This window comes from Pelmatolapia mariae, linkage group LG9 (genome assembly GCF_036321145.2).
Source record: "Pelmatolapia mariae isolate MD_Pm_ZW linkage group LG9, Pm_UMD_F_2, whole genome shotgun sequence".
Classification (NCBI taxonomy): domain Eukaryota; kingdom Metazoa; phylum Chordata; class Actinopteri; order Cichliformes; family Cichlidae; genus Pelmatolapia; species Pelmatolapia mariae.
Window position 1 is genome coordinate 35516640 of NC_086235.1, and position 27103 is coordinate 35543742.

The following is a 27103-nucleotide window of genomic DNA, read 5'->3' on the forward strand; positions in this document are numbered from 1 at the left end:
ATACGTCTCATTCATTGATGTGACCACGTTCATAACCTCATCTCTCACACATGCTGTGTATATTCAGGCCCCTCCCCTCTATGAGTATATTCAGAGCTGTAATGTTGGCTGCATTCAGGTTGTATGTGGTGTTTTCTTTTACCTTCTTACTGTTTCTTCCTCTTCTCTTCATGTCAGCTTTCTAGAGTAATAGTGTCGGTGCAATGAGAAGGTTTACCTGTTTGTCTGCTTTCTTTTTCCTCAGGTTTCTCCCAGCCTGGAGGGATTGGGATGAATGTGGAGGTGGGAGCTGCACCCCTTCAAGCAGAAAAGCCTCCAAGTATTGCAGATCCCCAGATTCTCACACCTCCAGTGGGATCAGTCGCCCCTAAGGAGCACAGCCCCATGCTGCCCGAACCACAAGCTCCTCGCAGCCCTTTGGATGTATCAGCAGGTAAGACTCATGCATGTGAACTCACACGCCACAGTGTTTCTCTTCAACACCAGTTTTTGTTGTTTTTTTAATCTACACTAAAGCACAAGGTAACTTTAATTTCAGCTTCTACGGATCGGCGCCTTTGAATTTCCTGTGCATTTAAAATTTGCTCAAACTGTGTTGATTTTTCTTATTTCTTAAGTCAAAACTTGAAGTGAGAAAAGATTAAGAGTATTGTTGCATGTGTGTGGTGGCTGAAACAGTGTATTTGATTGACTTTGAGTTTTTGTAGCAAAGGGAACCTTTGCATTTTCACCTAAAATTATTTTTTGAAACACACATACTTGTATGATGTGGACAAAAACACAATTGGAAATGAACTGACCAAATCAGTGAACTGTTGAACCTTTTGTGTCTAAGAGCATGTCCTCATAATGTAGGTGTGTGTATACTGAGATCATCTTACGAGCTGATGGCTCTTCTTCCAATCCCTGCGCCACAATAACTGCTCAGTTTGGAAGCAGTGTTTCCAGTTATGCTTGCACTCTTCACTCGTGCTGTACATGTTGGTGTAGCTGATTTACTGCAGAAAGGAGGTCAGTGTGCAGGTCAGTGATCTCTGTGTTCTATCGATGCTAGCATACTTGCACAAAGACACGCTCAGCTGTCTGTGTCCTTCACTGTCCACTCTTTACAACTTTGGACCGGCCGATCGCAGACTCTGCTGCTCTCCAGTTCAGTGTGCGTGCCATACTAGAGAGCGCACAGTTATACTTGTCGTCTTGCTGTGGCTTGTGTCACTTGACAGAGCTGTGCTAAAATGCACAAAAGCGTCACAGCAGCCGAGGCGTCAACCTGTAACTGCAGGTGGTCAGCTGTTAATCGGTCTACAGACTCATTATGACTATGCACCCATTAGATCAGCTAACGGCTTGTTCTTCTTAGACCCCAAAATTGAAGGTTTGTGTATGTCAGGAAAAGCTACAGGAGTGAAAACAAATGTGATGTACTGTACATACAGAGCCTCCAGAAGTGGTTGGCTATGTTTAAGAATGTCTGTCATTCCTAAAAAGTTTGTGTTCAACCCCTTGAATTAAAGCTAGACGACTGCATTCAGTCAGATTGTTTGTTTTAAGTTCACTGTGGTGCTATCCAGACGCAAAGCTAAAAAAAGTGTCATTGTCCAAAACTTTATGGATCTAACTGTAAATTGCCAAACAGTCTCAAATAGCAGGAGCAGGAAACAAACACTAAGCGTGGGTAAAAATCCTGAAGGATCAGCAAAATTCCTAGTAAGGAAAAGTCTTACGTTGGGTAAGAGAAGCATAATGCAGTGTCGTTTCTTTGCTCAGATGGTCTTAGTGAAAGCTGTAAAAGCTCCATGTAGATTTATAGGCTGAACCTTTAAATCTAGTAGAACCCCAACGATTGTGTGTCTGCATCCTTCTGATACTGAGGCTTGATCTCAGAGTATCCAGCCACACACATTACTGTCTTCAAACTACTGCAGTTTCTTTCTCCAAACACTCACTCAGATTTCATGATGCTCAGAAAGTGTAGTGAATGCAGACGAGTCACATAATAAAATATTCCTGAATAACATTGGTGTCGGTAGTTTTCTGGCTTTAATTGTCATTATTGACAAATGTTTTTGGATAATTGTAAAAAATTAATTTGAGTCAGAAACTCTACAACAAAACCAACAAACAGGCTGTTTAACCTGTAGTGGAAGTTGTTCCTAAAGAGGAAGGAGGAGCCTATTGATCACGTGCCTCATCACATGAGGTGTGAAAAAGGGCGTGGTCATTATCAGCAGAGGTTTCCAGTGAAAACATTGTGAGAACTTGCCTCACTCTATCATGTGACCTACTGAGATCACCTGGCACAAGATGTGAGTGGGCGTTAAGGCATCTGGGACGGGATCACCGAAACTGGATTATAGATGGCAGGGAGCATTTTCTGCCCGGTGCTGTAGGGTCCTGATTACTCCAGGTTTGTGTTTCAGAGGGTGGTGGGAGTCAAAGAGGAGGTACTGGTCCGTGTGTGTGTGGGCTTCAGGTAAACTTCAGTGCTGAGGTTTCTATTCACCTCAGTGTCCATCCATCTTCCTCCACTTATCCAGGCCCGGGTTGCGGGGGCAGCAACCCAAGCAGACCAGCACACAATGCACCCGCCTCCTGTGGCACCTCCTGTAGGTGGTGGGCCTGCAGGAGGATTGGCCCATGTCCCTTTTTTGTGCTGTGCTCGGCCGGGCCCCATCGACTAAGGCCCAGCCACCAGACACTCACCCTTGGGGACCCTCTCCAGTCCTGACTCCAGGGCGGGGCCCAGTAACCCTATCCCAGTAAGGTGAACTGGTCCCTTGGTGTTCTGCTCGTAGGGGTTTTCTGAATGGCTCTTTGTCTCGTCCCTCACCCAGGACCAATTTGCCATGGGAGACCCTACCAGGGGGCAGAAGCCCCCGGACAACATAGAGTGTTGTAATTTTTGCGTGATACTCAGTTGTGTTTAGACCAACAGTGCACCTGCCCTTGTCAGGGACGACTCTCTCACTAGGGCTTAAATACCTGGTGAGAGAGCCTCTCCACCATTTGGTCTCAGAACTGAAGAAGCTTCTGTGATTGGAGGTGAAAAGTCTTCAAGATAAAGTCCAGCTGCTTTTCTACAGCTGCCCATTGAAGTGTGTGTGTGTGTGTGTTTTATGTCTGCCTGTGAAGCACACAGAGTGACTCAACATTGCAGCAAACTCAGGCCCCCTCCCTCTTCAAGATCCAGACTGCACATGCTTGAACCTTCGTCTGACTGCCATGACACTGACAGCCCACAGTGGAACAATAAACTGCACTGAGCAGATGTAACAATGTACAAATAATAATCTAAGCAGCATTATGGCCCAGTAGACATTTGTATTCCAGAGATGTCCTGAGTCATCATTAAAATACAACATATCCAAAAAGACTAAGAAACTGTATGTTAAATACTTTTGTAAGATAATACTTCTGACTCTGCAGCTGCCATTATTGACAAAATGCTGAAGAAGATTCATTTTTATTGTTTGGCGACTTATTAGAAAGTACAGAAGAAACTGGGTATGACAGGATGACAGAGTAACAGCTAAATGAAAGCCAGGATCTGCAACGTGAAACTGCTGTGAGATAATGACGTATCGGTACATTTGAACGTTTTTTTAGAGCCACGAGTCGCTTATTTAGATGGAGCGGTGGGTGTCAGCTAAAATTAGCAAACCTTTCTGTTGATCTGCATCCATAAACTGTATGGATAACCACCTTTTTGAAAACAAAACAGACAAATGATAGAATTAAAAAAACATACAGGAATACAGTGGAAGCCCAGATGTCCCAGTTTCCCGCTGGGATTTGAATCTGGCAGCATGATATTTGTCTTAAAGCTCCATGTGGGCATGCTACGTGATCTGTGTCTATTTAAGGTTTTGTAAGTGGTAGGTTTGTTTTGAACAAGTTTTCCAATTTGTGAAGCCAAACGTAAGAAGTGGTGTGTGTTATTTGTTCAGGTTTGGAGGTACACATTTGTAAAATCTTGCTCTGTATTTGTGTGAGGATCGGACTCACATTATATTTGTAAATCTTACTGTATGCTTGTTGATTCGTAACCGCTTTGAAGCCAATTTCACTTCATATTTTTACTCTGAGATTTCATTTCACTTTTTAATACAGGCCATATTCACACACAGTCGTTTTGACTCTATGACTTGAAGTCCTTGCAAACTATTGCACACACACACACACACGACCCTGACGGATGCATCAGGGTCGTTTAGTTCAGCATCTTGTCCAAAGACATGTCGACATGCGTCCTGGAGGAGGTGGGGATCAAACCACTGACCTTTTAATTACTCGATGAGCTGTTTGAGTCACGGCTGCCACTTTTGTACCAATCATGCTCATTTCATAGCTGAAGTCTGACATCATGAGCATTTTGGAGCCAGCCTAAAGTGGCCGTTGGACAAATTGTAGTTTCTGGCAGTTCCGCGTTGGCGTTTCAGCCCTGGAAGTTTACACTGAGATAATCAATGTTGTTCGCTTCACATATAAGTGTTTTAAATGTTGTGGCTGATATGTGCATGTTGGTACTGCAGGTCAGGAACATTAACAGTTTTTTGTAACATTATCCCACTGTGACAACTTTGCATGACAATACACAGTAACAAACTGCATCTCTAGTTCTTTAGAAAATATCCATAAAAACTACAGAGTGACAGTAAATGCACATCCAGTGTTCTGTGATGCTTCCCAGAATAACGAGCCTATGCAGCACAAACACTGCAGTCCTTTCATTTGATGTGTTTCTGCTTCTTACTAGCATACAGAGCACAGTTGTGTCATGTGTTTGTTAATATGAAAAATGGCTCTCCAGAGAGCTGCTGTACTGTACTGTGTGGGTCCTGACAGCTGCTCCACTTTAGCTGTTCTTCCTCAGCTGTGTATCCTGTATGCCTATACCTGAGATCTAGAAACAAACTGGGCCACCGCTCCTCTCAGTGGACAATGTCCCCTCTTGTTAGCACTCCTGTATCTTGCATTCGCCAGCCTATCTTTACCGTCTCCCTTCTAGACTGAAATCAGGTTGACTACTGCCATCCATTATAAATGCCCTCTATTACTGAAGCAATGTTAAACTGTGGCACAAAACTAATGGAGTCTGCTTTAGTTACAGTAAAGTGACCTGTGTTTGACCTCCTTTCTGTGGGACCATTAAGCATTCTTCTTGATATTTTTTCCACGTCTTTCTGTGTCTATCATTGTGTGCATGTTGGGCACTTCACTCTAGGTACTACATACTTACATGCACATGCACACATTCTCATGTACCTGACACAAAGCTATGTCGTTTGCTACTAGCTTAATTGTGAGCGTACACACTGTACTGGTCCTCAAGGCTGCTCTGAGTCAGTCACCCAAAATTAGCCTATTGTCTCCCTCCTTTAAGTTGCTCATATACTGCATATAAGTGTGTGTGTGTATGTTTAATTCTCACTATCCATTTGCTCAGTCAGTTTTACATTAAAAGAAATCTTCAGACTATCATGGCTTGGTTTGGATTACTTTATCCACTCTTTGTTAAAGTTGTATTATTTCCATTTGTAGCTGATTCTTAGACTCTTCATTAATCTTACACTAGGCCTCTGTGCAGCTCCACATTTCAACCATTGTCTGAAACAAGTTTAACTGTGTAATTCCACTCCTCTCCTTTAAATCCAACTTTATTCTGGTTGGCTGCCCCTCACAAGCACAAACTTTAACCTGCAGCTGGGCGGAGCCTGTGTGCTGCTATGTGTGTCTGGCATGACCGTATAAAGACTATCTCCAATCACTGACATTATAAAGAAACAACTGTGTGAAACTGAGCATTTGGAAACCTTTTTATTTTTTGATTACTTCCAAATAAGCTGACCTTATTATTTGAAACATAATATTGCCAATATGACCACTGTAAGTAGGTAGATCCTCTTAAAGAATATGAAAGCATGCACACTCTTTCTTCACTAAAGGGCAACAGAAATGAGGCTATTAAAATGTTACGCTGTTTGTGTAATCAGTATCCCAGTCTTCTTTTTGTGATTTATTTGCCTCTGTGTGATATTTCTCTGTATGTTTTGGTGCATGCTCAATCATCCAGGTAAGGAAATCCCAAAAAGTTGATTCTGTTCATCTGGACGTTTTCCGTGGGAGAAACGTTTCATCCAGTTCACTTCTTCTTCAGCTGAATCCAGATTTCCACTACATTTATGAACAGTACGAATTAGCACCACTGAATGATCACGAAGCTGTGAGGTCAGCTTCATGATCATTAGTATGAAAATTGTCATGACCATTAATCAACAACCGTTGATCAAAGACCACTGATCAATGGCCATGAGTACCTCATGAGATGGTCTTTGCTTTTTCACGTAAATGGCCTCCTTGACCCCCGATTCAAACCAACCCTGAATCAACTTTTTGGGCTTTCTCTGTATTGTTTGTTTTAGACTAAGGGAAAAAAGTTAATATGCACATATCTATCTTTACCAACCTTAAACTATGCCCTCTTCACCCACAACAAGGTGCCTTAGGCTGGCCAGACCAGGCTGGCTGCCTGTCGACAGACCTCCCTTTTACTCCAAGTGTCACCACAGTGATTGCTCGGCATGCCAGCCATCTTGCAGCCAGCCCTGAGGACCCACCTGACAGTTGGCCTAGCCGTGAGAGCGCTGCCTATGCTGGAGGCGACGAAAGGGACAGGGATGGATCAGACCGAAAACAAAAGAAGAAGAAGAAAAGACGACAGAAAGATGAGGGATCCTACGAACAACTGGAGAGCAGGGGCCACCCTGAGATGCAAGCACTGGGAGAAAGCACCCGACCAACAGAGGAGTTCTATCATAGGATTGGCCCAAGGAGGGATAAAGCAGAGGGTGGTTGGGAGGAGCAACTTGGGAAGAGTGGAGGCCGAGGGAAGAAGGGGAAGAGCAGGAAGAAGCTTCCAGAGGAGTGGGGAGTGGCAGAACCATTTGTTCCTTCATCTGCTGTGACCTCTAACATTACAGAGGGGGACATGATGGATCTTGGGAGTTCAACTCTGGACAACCTTGAGGCCTACTTGGCAGATGAAGATTCAAGCCAGAGCCCCTGGAAAAAGGAGGTCTACCCAGATGAAGGCTTGGTATCTTCCCCTCTGTCTCAGGATCTTTTCTCCCCAGGAGCTGCTCCCATTAGCCCACTGGTCCTGAACAGTGAGCTGAAAGCCACAGCAGCTCCGTTTACTATGCCCTCTACCACCAACAGCAAATCACTCGGTTCCTTCCCCGTGACCCCCCCATGTTGTGATCCATTTGATCTCTTGATGGAAACCGAAAATGCAAGTCTGGGCAACAGCAAAGAGGCTATTTCACCACCTTTTTCTCCAGAGAATGAAGCAGCAGTTGGTAATCTGGCAGACAGCGGCATGTTTGACAACAGCAGTTCTCTCCAGGAATGTTGTGAGCAAGCCACGCCTGAGGCAGACACCTCAGCCTTCAGCCCTGCCACCCAGACAAGCCCAAATTGTTCCCCTGAAGGTGAGGTGTTAGCCTCAGCACCACCTCTCTCGCCGTCTGATGCTTCATGGGTTCTGGACAGCTCAAATGTGAGCAGCAACAGCGATTTATTTAATTTCGCTGACATGGGTGTGCTAGGTCATCCTTTACCCTTAGGCCTAAACTTCAACACCCCAAGCCCAGCACCTCTCCGTTCCCCAAAAACTACGGCACAGGAATTCCAAGCCAGAGAGCTCAAAGAAGGCAAATCATCCCCAAAACAATCCAAGAAACCACGCTCTTCATCTTCTTCATCCTCTGTTAAGAGTCCAACCTCCCCAGAAGCTAAAAGGTTCTCTCCAATGGCATCGCCTGTCACCAGCCCCTCTTCCCCTCCATCGGTCCCCCCTCTGGCAGTTCCAGGATCTGGTCTTAATCCTGCAGCTAAGCCCTTCTTTCCCAGCTTTGCTGATCCCATGGAAGAACCAGCTGTGGCCAATCAAGATGTTCCCCTCGTTGAAGGTTGGTTGTAGTCACCCCTGGACAACGTAGAAATACATACAGTAACTAAAACATGTAGACAAATGGTTGCCATGCATGTTGCAATCCAGCTTGGGTACTTCCCATATTTGAAACTGACGTCCGATATATCTTGAGCAGAACTGATTGCTTGTGTGTATTATATTCATCAGGGGTTATGTCAATCATTACACCCATTTGTTCTGTTCTCTTGCATGGATACATTTGTCTAAAGACTTGGCTGAGGCTTGCTGGCTGTTTTTGAGTGACTAACGCATGGATTGAAGTGTTGACCAACGGGGCTGTGGATTGCCTTGACTCTAAAGGGATGTTTGGGTTTCATTGCAGTGGGATCGTATAAGGTATTAATCAGTACTCGAAGCCAGTGTCAGTGTAACTGTAAGCTATATTTAGAGTATTTTCAGGACTCAACACTACTACCAGACACTCTTTGTAAGTTTCCTGAAGCCATCACCTCTCTAAGTACTTTGACGAAGACAGCACTGTTACCTTGCAGAAGACAGAGTTGCTCATTTAGCGGGGCCTCATCTTTGATGTTTTAAACACCTACAGTACGTATACGCTTTGCATCTCCTAACTGGGAGGAAGCTGAATATAATACACTGAGTACGAATCAGCACCTTATACAGAACTACTTAAAAGAAACTGAAACATCCCTTTAATCTGTAGTATCCTGTTCCCAATGATGCACTGCTGAGATGTTCTCATGACTAACAGTGTTGCTGTTGACAGGTGTGACACTACTAACCATTCACAGTCTTCCTTCCTAGCAGCACCATTAGGTATCTTCACCAAATCAAAACGAAACCTGTAATTTTCTCTTCTATCCAGGTCTGTGTTAACCCTGTGATCATTATCCCTTTCCTTTGCATCCAGGGGTTATGGTGTCACTCTGTCTTCTTTTTCCTGCATCCAATTAACTCTGTTTTCCTCACTACTGTAGCTATTTCTTTATTGGAAAAATAGGTTGAAAATAAAAGCGGGTGTCCTGTTTTTTCACTAAAGGTGTTACGCAATAACAATTCTTACCCCGTCTCCTTGAAGTATAACGGTTCCAAAAGACCAAACTGTAATTGTTAATTTTGTTGATTTTATTTTCCATGTTCTGTGATGATTGTTGCCTCGGCGGGTTCTCCATCATAGGTAAGTCCTGTTCTAAGTCCTCCTGTGGTTTTGTCTCTCTGCTGTTGTTTTGTGCGGTGTTGTTGAAGCACACATTTGGGTGCATCAAATTCGTTAACGGCTGTTGCTTCAACCATAATTGAGGTGTCACCAGTGTGCATGCAGTTAAATAAAAACCACCTTCTCATTCTCAGCTTGAAGTCAGGCTTGTTCTTTTAGGCACTTGGTTTCTGAAACAAGTGGATTTTGCATCATCTTCTATTGATGAGTTTGCTAATTAGGCTGTTAAAATGGAGAGTGTTTTGGCAGCTTATGCACTGTCCTCTTGGCATCATTAGGTCAGGATGTGCAAGGTGCAAAAGAGGGGGTTACTCCATCCTCTTATTGCCAACCTTTATCTATGGTCAAAAGCCTTGGGGCAGGAAAAAATGCGATGAGGGTGCAGATATATGTCGATAATTAGTGGGCAGCACTCAGCCTTAAATAAAGCATTAGAAGCTGTGGTGTCCCACAGATATTTAGGATATAGTTGGCACTGAGCTTCAAGCATATGGTCAAAAAGTTCTGCGAATAGGTCATAAAAATAGAAACCCTTGGTTCGTGTAAATTTGTCTGCTCCCTTTCAAGATAGGAAGATCTAGACTGCTGCTACCTTGCAGCATGATCTGCATGTTTTTAGGCAGAAGGCCGGGTATAGATTAGTTTAAACTCTGAAACTCAACAGATTAAAGCTTTTGGCCAGTTTTCTGTCAAGTTCACATTTTTAATAAAATATTGTACTAAGTGTCACTGAGTAACATGTGACTTGAGTTGACTTGAGTTGCCTGGGGATTAGTCCTGCTTATGGCAGCCAGGAAGTGACTTGTTTTAATATAACTGGATTTTAGAAAAAGTGTAACTTTAATAGGGAAAGAGTTTCCAGCCCACTGGGGCAGGCTTGTTTTTACAGCAGCCAGAAATGAGGAGTTGAAATAAAATGCACTGACGCTGCTGCTTTTGTGTGTGGGTGTGTGCATGCAGCCTCCATGTGTGTTTGTCTCCCATTAAAGTGTATATCTAAATTTAGGCATAAGTGCATGTGGCTCTGTGTTTGTATGTGCAGGTCTCTGCTTTCTGAGAGGAGCTAAAGTGTTCTTTGTGTGCTGCTGTGATTTATGGAGATTCAGAGTTGCAGAGGATTCATTTCCTTGTCCTTCCTTTCCTGTCTCTGCCTCCTGTCGGAGGCTGTAATGAGGACTGAAGTAGCCTTCAGCTCGCAACAGGAACAGTACAGTGTTGAACCTAGCTATTAAGCTGCTTTGATCAATGCCTTCCCACCACACACACACACACACACACACACACACACACACACACACACACACACACACACACAGAGCACAGTCACATACAAACACACACACAGGACAGTCACATACAAACATAGATTGAAACATTGTGAATGCTTATTGCGTTCTGTTTGTGTTTCGGTTTCATTAGTTGTGTCTGTGTGTGATATTTGCTTGGTATTCCTGATGCTAGATATCCATATATTTGTGTTGTTGTTTTGAAACCTTGTAACCAAGCATGCACTGCTGAAATGTAAGACATGTAACAGCATTAAATGTCCAGCATCAGATTAAGCTTGCATAAGTCCCTGTGCATGTATTGGTAGATACGGCTGCGTGTGTGGCGTGCGTGCTGGAGTTATTGCATATACATGAACAAAGTCAGTTTTTTATTTCCAAAAACAGCCGATGGGAAGCACAGCGAAGCATTAGCGAAGACAAACATATGGATATCTAGCATCAGGAATACCAACTGGTTGCTATGGATCGTCGGATTATGGCAGTCAAGGAGCTTCACACATTGGTAAAATCCAGAGAGCTGAAGGAGTTTCAGGACATGAGGAGGAAGATGTACAGGAGCCTAAAGCACCACCTCCTCAGCCAGAGGAACAGGGCTGGCATGCCCAACCTTTGTCCCCTGTGAGGAGCTTGGCTGTGAGGAGAGGAAAAATTAAGCCCCAGAAACCGCTAAACGCAGCAGCCCAGTCCAGTGAGATTTTCCTCACGAGTGTCCCCACAATGAGGTTGACTATCGTAACAGGTTGTCATGTCTTTTATTCAGACCACTGCCTCTACATGTGTTTTTATTGTGGGTGATATGAATGTGGATGTGTCAAACAGTAGCTCTAGTAAAGTGCTTTTGCCTGATAATAGCTACACTCATATCAGTGAGGCATGGCACACAACATCACTGTACCTGCACAGCTGATGCCGTGACTCTGTAGAGTCTATGAGTATTAATTATGAGCTTGTTTTTACTGAGCATGTGCCATCATCTCTAAATTTAGGCAATGTTGCCCTTCCAGCTTATTGAATGGAAAAGTAGACTGGTCTCTCTTGACTGAGGAGGATTTTGTGATATATTCTGCTAAGTCTGATTTATTGCTGAGTAAGGTTGAGCTACATCCTGGTGCATGTAATGATGTCAACTGTATAAACCCTAACATGGGACTGAGTTTTGTTCTTTATATGAAAATATTGTGGAGTCCTTACTTGTGTAAGACTGAAATGTGCTGAACCAGGCTGGAATGAGAGCTTCATGCTGAGGCCAGAAGGTCTTTAAAGCTAGGACGGAGTCAGGGAGGCATAAATATGTTCTTCTGTTTAAATATAAGAAAACACAAATGCTAATTTAAGTATATCTTATGTTTTAAAAGGAATGAAGACACTATGAGATCACATTCCCTTGCAAACAAATGGTGAACAAGTTTGTCAATGATTTCTAGAAAGTAATCAAAAGAATGAGTGATGTTACAACATCCACCAGCTAATATTGATGGTGTTAGTGGTTCGGAGGAAATTACTCGAATGTGGCAGAAACATCTCTGTGGTCTGTATGACTGTGTCGGGCGTCCCAGCTTTGGAGAGGGTGAAACTGATCATAAGGAAGATGTTACAGTTTCTTCAGAAGTTTATGATGCAAATAGAACATTAAAGACAAAAAGCCATGTGGGATGGATAAGATATCTGCTGAGCATTTGGAATTTGCTCGTAGAAAACCTCTGCTTGGTTCTTAGTCCACGGGATTCTGCCGGACTCAATTCTATCAGTTATGTTAGCACCCAACATAAAAGACAAAGCTAACAAAATAAACAGCAGGGATAACTATCGGCCCATCTGTTATTTTGTTCAAGGTCTTTGAAAGGACTATTTTACGTTTTGTCTTGTTAACCAGTTTGTTTTTAAATCTGTGCCTTTGTGTAAATGTGTAATTTAGTGTCTCCCTGTTCTCTTGCTATGGACCCTTGTATGTCTTTAACAAAGTGAACTAACTAACCAACGCTATGGATTTGTTGGTTCCAGTGTGCACACAAAGGCAAAGATTGAGTGCAGCTGGCTATGTCTTCCCTCTTTTTGTAATGAGATCCTTTGTGTGTTTCCAGGGGTGGATCTTTGTCACCAAGAGTGGTATTTAAGTCTTATAAAAAAAGATAAGAAGGCATGTGGAGCACAATAAAGAACGAGGAGAAAGATGTTGTAGGATTACAGAGTAAAGCATGTGGAGTCAGATAAGAACCTGATTTTGGATGAAATCAAGAGGACATACAAGAGCAGAGCAGGGACAGAAACGTACCACAGGAAGGAAAAGAATAAGAAGGCAGAGGAAGAGGAGATACCGGGGTACGGTGTACTGTAACCTCAGTGTATTTCTGTTAAAATTATTTTGATATCCTTTAAGAATTTAATGTATTGACTAGCTGTGCCACTAACTCACATAAACCCGGTTAGCCAAGTATAACCAGCTTTCCAAGAGTCAAAAAGACATTCTGGGCTCGTATAACCTTCTGAAAGGGGTCACTTCAGTTTCTCGGTGATGTAAGAGGAGCCAAAGATTAGGACCTAGTTTCAGATTCCTCTTTTCAATTTTGTTTCTCCACCACCTCCAAGCTTACCTAGAAAAAGTCGAAGCAGGCCAAAATAACTAGGAGGGACATTCAGGCCACATCACAACAACACCTTCCCTCCTCTCCCACCCATACTCTCCCCTCTCTCAGACAGACCGAAAACACAGGTGCCTTCTGGGATAAAGAGCACAAACATACCACTGCTGTGGCTCTGTCTCCCAGCATAGACATGTACAGTACACAAATGAGTCATCAAGCTATTTAAAGACAAACACTAATCCTCAAAAGGCAGACGGGCAGGCGTAACTATACTGTATCAGCAGTCTATTTTTACCACATAGTGCTTTTCACTGTTGTTTAGCTCTGTTTCGTTAGAGCGCAGGCTGTTAGATGGTAACCCAGAAGGGACATTTGTAGAGTATGGCCCTATCCCGGGACCAGGGTGAGCTAATGTCTTTTGACGGTTTTGGGGGAAGTGTTAGGATTTGCCTCGTTGGCCCCACTGTAGGAGTCGACAGCAAACACTAAGACAAAAAAGCAAGTCACTTCCAGGTTGGTTCATCAACGGATTCACAAAGAACAGATTTAAACCCCATGCAGAGATGGCTTCAGGCCACTAGTGTGGGCTGTGCTTCAGATTTAATACAATTTGATATTGGCATTTTAAAAAGACACTGCACATCTACTATTCTTGTTTCTGTGACTAAACTAGATTTTTACTATTTTTTTGACAAAGTCAGACATGAATGATATTTGCCAATTAAAATTCATTTGCTTTCACATAAGGCCCTTTTTAGGAATTATGCTAAACCTGCAACTTGCCTACACAAACTAACTATAGATGTATATCGCAATAAACTTGCGCAGTAAACGCAATGGATTTTGCACATGTTGCAATTTAAGTACAAAAACACACTGGTGAGGGAACAAATACAACATGCTGGTAACGAAGTTCCTGGGCTCACTGTAATGCCACATTTTAGGGAACTTGCAAATGCACTTAGTGAAAGTAAACAGTTTAGCAAGAAAAGCAGATTAATGTTGATTTTGTTAGAGTTCAGTCTGAGACCCAAATGCTGATCCATAAATAAAGACTAGATTACATTTTCATGCAATAAAATAGGCATCATTTAACATTTCAGTCACAAATAATAGATACATCCATACAGTCCATCCAACCTTTTTTGTATTTCATATGTAATGATTACCGTATTTTCTGCACTACAAGGCGCACTTAAAATCCTTTCATTTTCTCAAAAATCAACAGTGCGCCTTATGTATGAATTCTGGTTGTGCTTACTGACCTCGAACCGATTTTATGTGGTAAAAATCAAAAATCTGTCAACAATGTTTTAGTACGACTTTGCTAAGCTACGAAGCCGCACAGCTTGATGGATTGTCGGAGCATTACGGCTGCCGTAGTCAGGAGCCTCACGGAGTAATCTGGGTCCAAAACTCCGTCATCTTCAGGTCCCAAAGTCAAACAAACACTGCGGCATCACTGAGAGTTAAAAACTGTCTAAATTCTTTCATCTTTAATAATATGCTGCTTTACCAGGTGTAACAATTAAGTTTAACATCCAGGCATCCATGAAAACAGAATTTATTACATTTGACAGAGTTAGAAGTTAGCAGGAAGTTAGCTCGCTAGCTTCCACCTAAACATGATATAGCATGTTCTGACTGAGAGATTTCTGAAACAATTCAAACGTACAGCTCTGCTATCACTTCCAACATAAATGAAGACAGAAAACTAAACAGCAGTGACGTTTGTAGGGTTACTGAAGTTGGGCTAGCTGATATATAATGATGTGCTACGTGATCACTAGCGACACAGCTATGTTAGCATAACATAAACACAGTGAAGCTGGAGGATGAACGCTAACTTTTTTCCACTCGATAAAAGTTAACGTGAGGGTTCCTGATGGTTAGGGACAAATGCAATCGCATGGCAGGATGCTGTAAACGGACCAAACTTCAGTCAGGAGAACAACTGAGATAATCCATCCACAATACGAGGTTAGTCATTAATATACTGCAACAACAAGGGAATAGAGCAGCTGCGAGAGGATTCAGCATTAATGAATTAATGGTACGGAAGTGGAGGAAGCAAGAAGAATGACTTGAGTAAAGTTTGACTTATCTGACTGTTTTGTTTCGCTTAATGCGCCTTATACTCTGAAAAATACGGTACAAGATTACTTGCTTCCCTGCGCAGAGATTTATCCATCCCAGAATTCAATTCAATTTTTTTTATACAGCGTCAAATCACAACAACCATCGCCTCAAGGTGCTTTATATTGTAAGGTAGATCCTACAATAATAGATACAGAGAAAAGCCCAACAATCATATGACCCCCTATGAGCAAGCACTTTGGCGACAGTGGGAAGGAAAAACTCCCTTTTATGATGGTATAATTATTTCATTTCATGGCCCACTGAACATTTTAAAATATTTCTTGTTCATGTTACTAAGAAGGTCAATGTTGTTAATTTAGCAAATCCTTTTTCATTGTTATTGCTTTCGTCTGTGGTATCTTCCATTATATGACATTGGATTTGGAATTTGGATGTATGAGTGTATGCGTCTGTCAAGAGACACAAGAGAAAAGTTGACAGGAACGTCTGAATTGGCTTTCCAGTGACATAAACTAAAATTAAATCGGTTCAAATTGGCTTTAAAGTTACTGAGCAGATCTTGGCCTCTGTCCATGGTGCTGAACCTCCACATGGAGGGAGCCAGCTGTCAGGCCTGTGTTCCATTACCTTCAGCCTGTCAATGCTCCATTACTCAGTGTTATAATTATCCCTTCAGATAAGAGGCACCTTTTTTTCAGAAGTTGTAATTATTTCAGAGGGTTGTGAAATGTAATCTGGAGTGTTTGCTTTGCCCTGACAGAATAACCTTGAACTATATAGAACATATAATTAATGTCTTTTGCTCACTTCCAAAAGTTTTCCGCTTTAAAAAAGTTGACCTGATTTCGAGTGTAATAGAGCCACTTCATGCTTAGGTGGCAGAAAAGTTTTTTTTAAAAAAGGTAGGCCTGTATAGTACAGTATGTTATATGTTGGTGTCCAGTTCATTCAGCTTTGCAGGTGAGGACAAATGAGTTTAATGTAGAACGTTGGGATGTTAGTCCATGAGTGTCTATACACACAGGTCCTCTCTTTCTAAAAGTCACACTGAACCACATGAGAGTTCTGTGTGTTCGAGAGTTTCACACAGAGTGTGCTCAACAGCTGCTGAATGCAAATGAATGTAAAATAAATGTTTAAACAAAAGCATCTGAAAGCCTAAGATTCTCCTGGCAGGCAGGCAGAATTCAGAGAGACTACGAGAAAAGAAAATGACAGGAAACTGACAGATTTAAGACAGAGCATGGTCCAGAAAGATAGGACATGGACAGAGGCAAGGAAAAAGATCGACAGGAAAGCAAATAGGTAAAGAAATACACGAGGTTTTGTCAGGAATACATGCATGGATGCAGAAAAGGAGATGTCCTAGAAAGAAAGGCAAATAAACAGCATGTATATAAATAGGTAAATGGGCAGATATGTAGACTAAGCCCCTGTGTGGTGTCACCCATGTCCAGCAAAAGGCAGACGATAAACTGACCCTAGTGTAACATCATAATTCATGAAATTCCATGAATTTGTAGTCGCTAGCAAATAATCCGTTTTGTCTTTTTTGGCTCCTTAAGCAAAAAGTCTACTTACCTTGTTTAAAAAAAAAGTAGAAACTGTGGGGATAAATTTAAAGGTTGAGGTCTAAATGACAGGCAAATATTTCAGATCCAGAGAAATCCATTATTTGTAAGGATGAAGCGGCACCACTGCATACGGTGCTTCTGGGAAAAACATGGTTCTTAGAAAGACCTTTTCCTGAATCGTGACCTTAACGATTTGTCCGTTCAGCTAACATTTTAAACACAATAACGAGGGCTTTCATATTTGACAAGCAATGAATCCAGCGAGTAGACAAGACAAGAAACAATCAGCCAGTCAGTGCTATGTATGGTACTAACACTTGTTAGCAGGAAAAAGGAGCAACCGTTTATATTGGCAGGTGCTGTCACTATAGCTAAGACTACTGTTTGTGTTTAGATTCCTTTGCTTCACACCTAAAACTGCAGCCCAGTCAGTCTGCTTGGATCGCTACACATTTCCCTTTTGATCCAGGTGGGATATGTTTCTCTCCGGGCCGTCCCTAACAGAGAGGAAGCAAAGTCAAGTACAAAGAACCCTAAAAATGCTGTCAGATATCAGGCAAAGAGCATTCAGCACAAACACTGAAGCTGTTCTGGAGGCTCATGGCTAAATACCTTTAACCTTCAGTCAAGATCACCCTACTTATTAAAACAGGATCCTTTGATTAGAAAAAGATGCAACATTCCTGTAGCTTCTCCTGCCTTTATAAGATAACTCTTAAACTGAGACGGGTGGGGAAGTGGCACGTCCTTCATCTTCATCCAGCAACAGGTAGAATAGTCCAGATCGTTTAATACAACTTGCAACTTTGTTTAAACTTCGTTAAATAGAAATGTGAAAAATAAATGGATACAAGCTTAAGTTTAGATGAAGACTCGTTAAGTCGTATTGAAGCGTCATGCTAATTTGATACTTCAGTATTTCACTTCATCTTGATTTCCTCTCCTTGAAATGGTCACACAGACGTTTGCTAATCTTGAGTTACTTTTTAAAACTGGATTTTAAATGAAGAAGGGCATGTAAATGTCAATGAAAGTCATCGTTTTTTGTTTTTTTTAAAGGTTTCATTGGCAGAAAGGTAGACATAGACAGACAGAGACACTGGCTCTGGGGGAGGGACAACGGGAAGCAAAAGAACAATGATCGGGCAGTTGCCATAAAGGTTGAGGATCAGGTACTGTTGTAGTCAAAACACTCAACAAAAACCAACACTGACAAGAGACTTTTTGATGGTATAGTTTTTGACAAAATTATGACATTGCCTGTTGAATTGTTCCATTGCTTTATTGGACAAGTTCTCCTTTTTGCTGCCATTTTACCGAATTACCAACAAGAGCCTCAGGTCACCAGAGAACATTTTACAACATTTGTCTGTGGAACAAACAAACAGAAAACACAACACAGTACTTGATGTGAACTGTAAAAGCTCAGAAACAGTCAGAACCTTTTTCTGTATCTCAGTTATGCAGAAGAAGTAAACGGGACAGCTTTTCTCTCACAATGTGAACAAAAATCAGTTTGGTTGAGAGCATCAAGATGCACACATTCTACATGTGCAAAGTTCAAATTCCTGGCATCACACTGAGATGTTGAAGTCTTTCAGCTTTGACAGTTACCTGTGAAAGTTGAAGAGAGTGGAGAAATGGAGGCTGAGCTGTCAAAGGTATGAGGATTATCTTCCTACAGCCTGAAAGAGCGTGATGCTAAAGTAGCTGTTGCCTTTTTTCACTTGTGACTGCCTGATTAGTGTCTGACTCTGACACAGAGTAACTAATCCAGACTGGAGTGCCACCTGAGGTTAAAGTAAGGCTGATTTTGACTAATGACACCAAACAACAGAAACAGCAGGCTAGCCGTAATAAACTGTCAACTTTTGGAGCAAATCCACATTCAGTCAGTTTTCTTTCTATTTAATTTGTATCATAGCTTCCAAATGTGCCATAGTTCCCAGGCCTGTCATTTCTTATGATGTCATGCTATCTAGGAATTCAGTGCCCTTTAAAGCAGATTACATGATATCTGTGAAAATCAAACTATTGCTGTAGCCATAGTTTTTCCAACTGTGGACTGAAGTATGACAGCGTTTTAGATAAATTACACTTTGGTAGTTTGGTAAATAGCAGCTCGCTTTTTATTAAATTGACTTTTTTTCCTGTGTGGATGACAGAAAAACATTGTTTTACTGGTGTTGTGACACTGGGCACAGTTTCCACACATTTCCACAGAATGCTAGTTCCACTTGATTTAAAGGATAAATATCCCCGTGCTAAAAACTGTGATATGTGGTGTATATGAATAAAGGCTCGTAACATCCAGCAGAAAATATCTTTAGGGAGGTCGTTTATCAAAGAGAGGATGTTTAATAATGACCAACAAATTCCATCAGTGATGGTAGTAAAGAGTTAATTCGTACCACTGTTGGACGTCCTCGTGATTCATTAAGAATTTATGTAATTTCTGAAGTGTATAAAAAACCAAAAACAGCACTAATAGGATGTTGGTGGCAAAGATACTCAAACTTGGGTTTTGATCCAACCTCCAGCTTTCTGTCCGTACATTTGCTACAGCCTCACATCATTTTAAATGCCACGAATGCCGGAGAGATTCATCGGTTTTCAGCAGATTTTGAAAACTGGCTTCATGAGTAAATCGAGGATAAAGTGACAGACGTGGCACTCCTTATTAATAATAACAAATTTGAGTGTGACATTTTCCATTTTCCTGTCACTGTGTGTTCTGTGGATGTGTTCAGTCTCTCAGCATCGTGGATCTGCATTGAGTTTGGCTGAAATCTGCACCGCTGTCCATCTAGGCTGAAGAGCTGCCTCTGGGTCCGTGTAGGCAGGAGGAGCAGAAAACTGCCGTTGGGTGTACTGTAGATGTCTCAGGACCAATGTTCCCTCTAAGCTGCGCACGTGCGCAATTGCGCACTGCTGGCACGGTCTCTGCGCACAGAAAATCTCTGTTGCGCACAAAAAAAAATCTAACCTGAATTGAAATTAAAATTAATACTTTAACGATTCTGTTTTGCAGTGTTAGTCAGTAAGTGACTGGCTGCTCCTGTATGGGTTTAGAACGATGCCACCTTATCCCATAGTCCAGCCAATCACGCGATTCACATTCATGTATATGCGCAGCTAATCAACGTCGTTGACAGGCTATGACAGCGTCCTTATGTGCCGACACCGGTGTTTGAGCTGTCAAAGCGGCGTGGCTGATGTGGAGTTAAACCACGTTAATGACAACGTGTACAACCATTGGAGATGTGAGCAGGACAGACGGAACAATTGACGGAGAAAGTGTGGACTTTATACCAGTTTTTAAATTGTGTTGATAGGTCACGTAAAACCAGAGTTATGATAAAAATATCTGCAATGTTTGGTTTTCTTCCTGAATACTATCGTTGTTTATATTTACTGCGGGAAGAAACGGTAAAAACGGCGTTTTATAAGAAAAAAGGCTCGAAAGCCTGTGAGCAAAAACAAACCCCCACCCCCCTCTTCCTTTCCTATTCGTCCAAAAAAGTACCATGTCGACCAATCAAAAAATGATATGGCAACGTGGCATCTAGTTGTTAAGAAACGGGGGGAAGTTTTAGGAGTGATGGCGGTGTTTTGAGATGTGAGAGATTTGCGACGTTTAGCACAAATCTTGTGTAGTTAGTGTGTAGTGTAGTCAATAGTTTTGTTGTGTGTGTCAGAACAATGAGGCGACTGCTGAATGTTACAGGTGTTACAGGAGTGATACATCTCCTGTTGTCAGGCCTGCAGGTATCAGGCTGTTGTTCTCCTTTATCTCATAGTGGACAGAAATTATTTTTTGGAGTGGCACAAATAATTTGTGTGGCATCAGATTTGATGCAGAACAGCTGATTGTTCTGTAAACAGTGCATTTAAAAAAAAAAAAAAGCTGCAAAAAACTTTGTTTGCCAAACTGAGTTACTTTTTTGAAGAAGTAACTATATAATTAATTGCCCAGCATTGGTCATTATATACTATATTTTGCAGACAGAGTTACAGGACTCTCTCCCAGACCACAGACTCATAATACAAGTCAGAGCTTTATAAAAAAAAAAATAAAAAAAAAAAAGTTGTGTCTTCGAAATTGGAGTTCAAGTTATTTTTACTTCCAATAGTGTTAACATACTACACAGGTCAATGACTAGATTTTTTTTAATTTTCATTGTAAGTGGGCTAAAGCAGTTAATTAAAAGTAGTCTAACATAAATGTAAATGCTGTAATTTGATTATCTTAATAAACCATGTCACTTGGATGGATTAGATGCTGGCGTGACCACAGTGCACACATCTGATGTCGCTCACAGTGGTCCAAGGGACCGCTCAGGGAGTTTGTGTGTTCGCTCAGACACATGAAAAATTAGAGGGAACATTGCTCAGGACGTCATGTGTGTTAAAAGCTTATATGAATATACATATCTGAGAAAGCCAGAGGGAGTTACTGGATGTGGCTGAAACAGCCGAGGGCGTCGGATTCAGATTCTTCATTATGAATGACAAATTTAGATCAGACACTTAGAGCTGCTTCATTGGGAGTTGCAGGGCCGCTGGTTATGTTGGTACTTAATAAACAGGAATGAAACACGCTGTCTCTTATGTGCTGTTTGGGGACATTTTCAAAATTGTCCTTTTTTAGATCATTAAGTATTGAGACAAACTTTGAACAGTTAACTGAAGCCTGGTATAACATGATGGGCTAATTTTAATACAGAAGTCCTTTGACAGCTTTTGTTAATCAAAGCTTTGCTATTATATCAGCATCTTTACCAGCAATAGTTTAGTATCACTCACATGTTTCATTTTTATTGTTTGGAGTAGTGAAACATTGAGTAATGATTAGGATTGAGCTTGTACACTACCGGTATTATATTTCATTTGAGACAGAATTGATTTGTCCTGTAGCTCATACTAATCCAGCTGTGCACAAGTATTCTTACTTATTATGGACAGTTCAGGAGATGATGTGTACTTACAGTGCTCAGTCAGCGCATTAAAACCAACATAGTGTGGCGGGGCGTGGTCTGCGGTGCCGCTGCAGGGGAGGCGGACGCACCTGAGCGGCATCCGTAATCACGCCTCGCCAGCTTAAAGAATGAGCCAGCTCCCGAATTGTTGTTGTCGTTGGAGTGTGTGGCTGTGAGCTGCAAAGCTGCAGCCGACTGTGCAAAATCGACAGGGTAATAATAAAAGAAGCATGCAGCAAAGCATGTACGTGTGGTCGGGTCTGCCGTGGATCATTTACACCCTGTTTCTACCAAAACAGCTTTGATCTTTTCTGGCTTTGACATAGGACGAGTGATTCTCCCACACCAGAGATCCTTGATTAGAGTGGCATCTGTAGCATTTTAAGGGCTAGCAGCTCGACCTTTCAGATTTTCAGACCAGTTCTTGTATAATTTGGCACATCTCAGCCTTTTCTTTCTGTTCCCTTTCCTTAAGAATGGCTTCTTGACAGCCACTCTTCCTCTGAGACCATTTCTGACTTCAGTGAACAGTAGATGGATACATTCATGGATTTTGTTCCTATTTCTTAACATACTGTTAATCTGCTGTAGTTTTTTTAAGCCTGCACACATCCTGAGATGTTATCTTTTTGGCTAATAGATCTCGTTTGTACTACTTTAGAGTCAGCTGATTAAATTGGAACAAACTGGAACCAATTCCTCTGAAACTGATCAGGTAAAAGCACTAAACTAAAATGAGTGAAAAATCAGCAAATGTCCAAATAAACACTTTGAAAGAGCTTCAAAAAGTCTGGAGGACTATTACACTTTAAAAATTACAAAAGGGTTTGGCTCCTTTGGATGTAAGATTTAAAGGAATGAGGGATGGCTCGAAACTTTTGCATAATCTGAGTCGATTCAGATTTTACCCAATGTCACAAATAAGTCTTCACACTGTCTGTCACAGTTCTGAGAAGAAGAAGAAACGACTATAATCCCCTTAAACAGCGAAACAAAGGAAATATTCCCATGTTTTCAGAGTAGTGGGATTTTGCCTGATGTCTGTGATTAATACCAAGACACTGACAGATCTGTTTAACCTGTAGCAACAGGCACAGAAGATTAGTGGAGTGGAGTTCCTTCCCCGTGGTTTCTAGAATATTAATAACGTCCCCCTCCTCGTGCAGACACACTCTCTTTCACTGCCGTCATCCTCCCTCCATCAGCCCCTGGCTCACCACCATCACTACCAAACACTCCCCCAAACCATTTCTGCCCCAACCCCCCGCTTGGCTGGAGCCAGCAGACTGATGAAGAAGCCAGTTGCTATAGAAACAAGAGTCAGTTGCTTTGGTGACTAATGTGAAGAAGGGCTACCGAGGAAACAATAGATGTTTAGTGAGAGTCTGGCTGTTGTGATGAGCTGGGAAGGAAATGCGATTGAGCTATAAATAAACTGGACTAAAGACTGTGTCTCCTTGCATCATCACTGTCTTCACCGACGCCCTGCTGAGATTATTCTCCTCTTCCTCATTATCTGTCATCATCATTCCATCTTTTCATTGCAGTCTGTCAGAGGTGGATTAGCTTACAGAAAATTCCTGGCATATTCAGGTGACTTGAATCCTGCTAATTTCACACAACAGCTCATGACTAACTTGCATAAAAAGCCATATGTAAAAAAACAAACAAGGCTTTTTGTTTGGAAGTAAACTATATTGTCAAAAGTGTTAGCTCATCTGCCTTCAAGTGCAAATTAACTTGAGTGACAGTCCATTCCCATCCAACCTTGTTTTGAAGAAAAAGTGTGTTTATGTGAATTTTTGACCATTTGTGAGATCAGACACCGATGTTGGACGAGGCGATGTCGGCGACCTTTGCACAATTCAGTTCAATGTTATTTATACAGCGCCAAATCACAGCAAGTCGCCTCAAGGTGCTTTATATTGTAAGGTAGACCCTACAATAATACATACAGAGGCAACCCCAACAATCATGACCCCCTATGAGCAAGCACTTTGGCGACAGCGGGAAGGAAAAACCGGTCTCAGGGAGGGGCGGGGCCATCTGCTGCGACCAGTTGGGGAGCACTGTGCACCTCAGCATCTGCTGACCCCAGTCTGTGATTTTTATCTGGCCTACCGCTTCGTGGCAGAGTGGCTGTTGTTCCCAGTCACTTCCACTTTGTTATAATGCAACTAACAAATGACTGTGGAATTTACTAGTGAGGAAATTTCATGACTGGACTTGTTGCACACCTGGTATCCTATAAAGGTACCACGCTTGAATTCACTGAGAGCCGCCCATTCATTCACAAATGTTGGTAGAAGCAGTCTGCATATGTAGGTGCGTGGTTTTATACCTGTGGCCATGGACGTGATTGGAACAGGCAATACAGTGTATCATCCACCATCCTACCTGCTAATGTGTCGTTTTTGTACTCGCTCCTTAAAGAGTAACTCCATGGTTCTGCCAATGACGCTAAGGGGCAGACGTTGCATTAAAATGACAAGAAGAGCTTCCAGGTGAAGTGTCGGCATTAGGAGGGAAAACGTGCTGATACATAATATGTGAGTCTTATACCAAAAGAAGATATTGCATGGTTGCTTTAGCTGACTGAAGACATCATACGTGACTGGACAGGTGTTAAACGTGGAAAAACAGATATGTTCAGTGATACTTTGGCCACTTACGATGTACTTGTACCACCTTTCTCTCTGTGGGGTTTCTGTTGTTTAGGTTCAAAACCTATTTCTACAGAAAAGTTTCATCACTTTTTATCCAGCTTTTAATTTCCTGGTACATCCACAGCGGACCAGCCTGTGTCAATGTCTGTAATCATCAGATACTGCTACAACACGGAGAACTTCCAACATTGGACGTCTAAACACCTGCTGGAGTAGCTATATTATTTTAGGTTGCCACTGGTTACCAGGCTTCTAGTCCTCTATATGGCCTGAGGGGACAAACGTAAGAGTTGTGCAAGGAGGCCGAACTCAAGATGAGTGACAAAAGTGCCGAATGACAGAAACAATATCCTGACATGATACCTTCTGCATGTATAACTTACTGCTGCGTCTTCAGGTGCAAAGCTTTGTTATGAAACTGGATTGATCCTGTTTTCTGTTGGTCATTTTTATTTTTGAGTGAGTGACGGGGGGAAAACAATAACGCCCACTTGCCGTCTGGCTTGCTGCTGGTATATTTATTAAATTAGAATGTTTGGATCATCCAGCTTTTATTATGTTTTCAACTAAAAATGTGAGAAGTTTGACCTTTTAACCTGCTTAAGGCCACATCAGCTAAGCTTCTAGCTAGCACCGCTATGAGGCTGAAGGCAGTCCACACAGATCCAATACTGCTACCATAGTTACAGCAAAAGGACTGTAAGGGACATTGGGATGTTTGCATGTATATGCAGAAAATCTTAAATTGGTGTTTTAATGATCAATCACAGCTGTTTTCTGTCACTTTTAGTCTGCATCACTAAAGCCATTCAAACATGCCACTGAGCTGTTTTCCTGGCCGCAGCTTTTGTCCTGTCTGTATGCCATCCTAGTGGCCTGCACGGGTTATTAGGCACAGCCTCTCTGTCACCCAGTGGGATTATATAACACTGTATAGTGAGTGTGTCTGCGTATCTTTGTCAGCCAACCAGTCAGACAGGGTGAGGTCATCAGTTTGTTGGTGTGTGTGTGTGTGTCGTTGTCCCCATGGGACTCTGGCATCAGTTTTGTACTTCAAGAGGCAAGCAGGCGGGGAGAGAAGAATTTTGCCCAAAGCAAACATGACACATGTGATGCACAGAGGCAGTGACAGTCCATCAGCCTCGAGCAAGTCTGCCTACCTGCCAAGCACGTCTACCTGCCTGCCTGCCCGTCTTATTTTCCAGGTGCGATGTGGAAAAGGCGACAGAGGCGCCGACTATGGTGACGCTGCGTTCTGTGTTTTGCGATGCAGAAACAGAGGCAGGTTAGGAGACGCAGCAGGCTGTGTCTGACGTCCCCGTAACGCGACGGAGGTCGTTGGCATTCTGGTGGAGACGTGCTTTCTCGGTTTGGTGGCAGGCTGCCTTTTAATGGTGTCCAAACACGTAGTCGTCAGGAGGAGCCATTTTAGTTAATTGACGGGTAGACCGAAGGAAGGAGGCAAACTCGGATCACTTGTGATCCCATTAACCACATAACGTGTCAGACATACGCTAGACAAACAGGGTGGGAGAGGGGCTGCAGTTGGAAGGCATTCTGGGATCTTTTTATTATTGACCGATCCCCTGAAGTGACCAGAAGTCACAATGAATTGATTTCTCGCCCTGGGTAGACTCATGCATGATGTAACCTCCTAAGCAATGAAAGGATACGTCAGTCATTGCAGTATTCAAGCATATTTATGCATTTGACGATGGAACAAATAAAAATCATGCGTCATAAACGATGTATTTTAACTAAAACTGCTAACTAACGTGGAAGGTGTAGCTCAACGCTGCCCAGACTCCTCTAAACTCTGGTTTTTCCTGGTTTTGTCTGCTGGAGTGCAGCTCTGTGTTTCCTCTGCTTTTGTGCTGTTAAGGTTTAGTTTTTCATTGAAGGAGAAAGGTCTGCATACCTCTCTGTTCCACGTGCCAGCTTGGCATGAATCCTTTTTCCAGTGGGAAAACACGGAGTGAAAACAAAGCTCTCATTCATTTACTGTTTTATGAAGCAGCGCTTCCTCTGGCTATGGAACTATTTGCAGTTGTGCTTTTGTTTAGTAAACCATTGCAGCTCCATCATTTCACTTAATCCTCTCTATTGTTGTGAGACCCACTTGAAGTTGAATATTCAGAGATGATGCTGAGTAGCTGATCGTTAAAGTCACGTTATTTTAGATGCACTGCCCTCCCAGAAACACAGGGAAGACTGCATTGTTGTACCATTCATTAAGCTAACAGGCAGCTGGTCACAAACTGAGGCAGAGGTGCTTCTTCTTGGTTGGTCAATGGTAAATGCACAGGTTCTTAAATAGCTCTTTTCTGCTCTATCTGAGCGCTTTGCTCAGTATCCATTCTACATTTCCTTTTCTTCTGTGTTGTTTTCCTTCACTTTTCCAATTCTGATTCCCTTTTCCTGCTCTTGTCTGTCTGCATACGCGTCATCTTCAGCCCTGCCACCTCGCTCTGTCCCCGTGTGCCTGTCTGCTTGTTATAAATCATGGTTTCCTGCTGACACTCAGCCTTCAGTCCAAACCGACAGCCGCGGGAACGAGTGTAACCGCCGGCTGTTTTGACTGGCACTGGACACACACACATATATCAAGCTAAAACCATCACACTCTCCCTCCAGTCCACCGTTACTTTTGCACCACATTGTGACCTTTACCTCAGATTATCTGTTTACGCACGATAAACTTTATGGTTTTATCAGGCGATACTAAATAAAGGCTTGTTACCAA

The 27103-nt window shown here is 42.3% G+C and overlaps 1 protein-coding gene across 10 annotated transcripts in view; it reads left to right on the forward strand.

Annotated features, from left to right (window-relative positions):
* LOC134634900 (microtubule-associated protein 4) overlaps positions 1-27103 on the forward strand; it is a 120244-nt gene that overhangs the window by 61157 nt on the left and 31984 nt on the right. For 9 of the 10 annotated variants that reach the window (XM_063484347.1, XM_063484345.1, XM_063484348.1 and 6 more), the window contains 2 exons: positions 245-433; positions 6498-7970. In XM_063484347.1, the coding sequence (XP_063340417.1) occupies positions 245-433; positions 6498-7970 (1662 nt within the window). The remainder of the gene's footprint in view (positions 1-244; positions 434-6497; positions 7971-27103) is intronic. The other variant, XM_063484356.1, reaches the window with a different exon arrangement.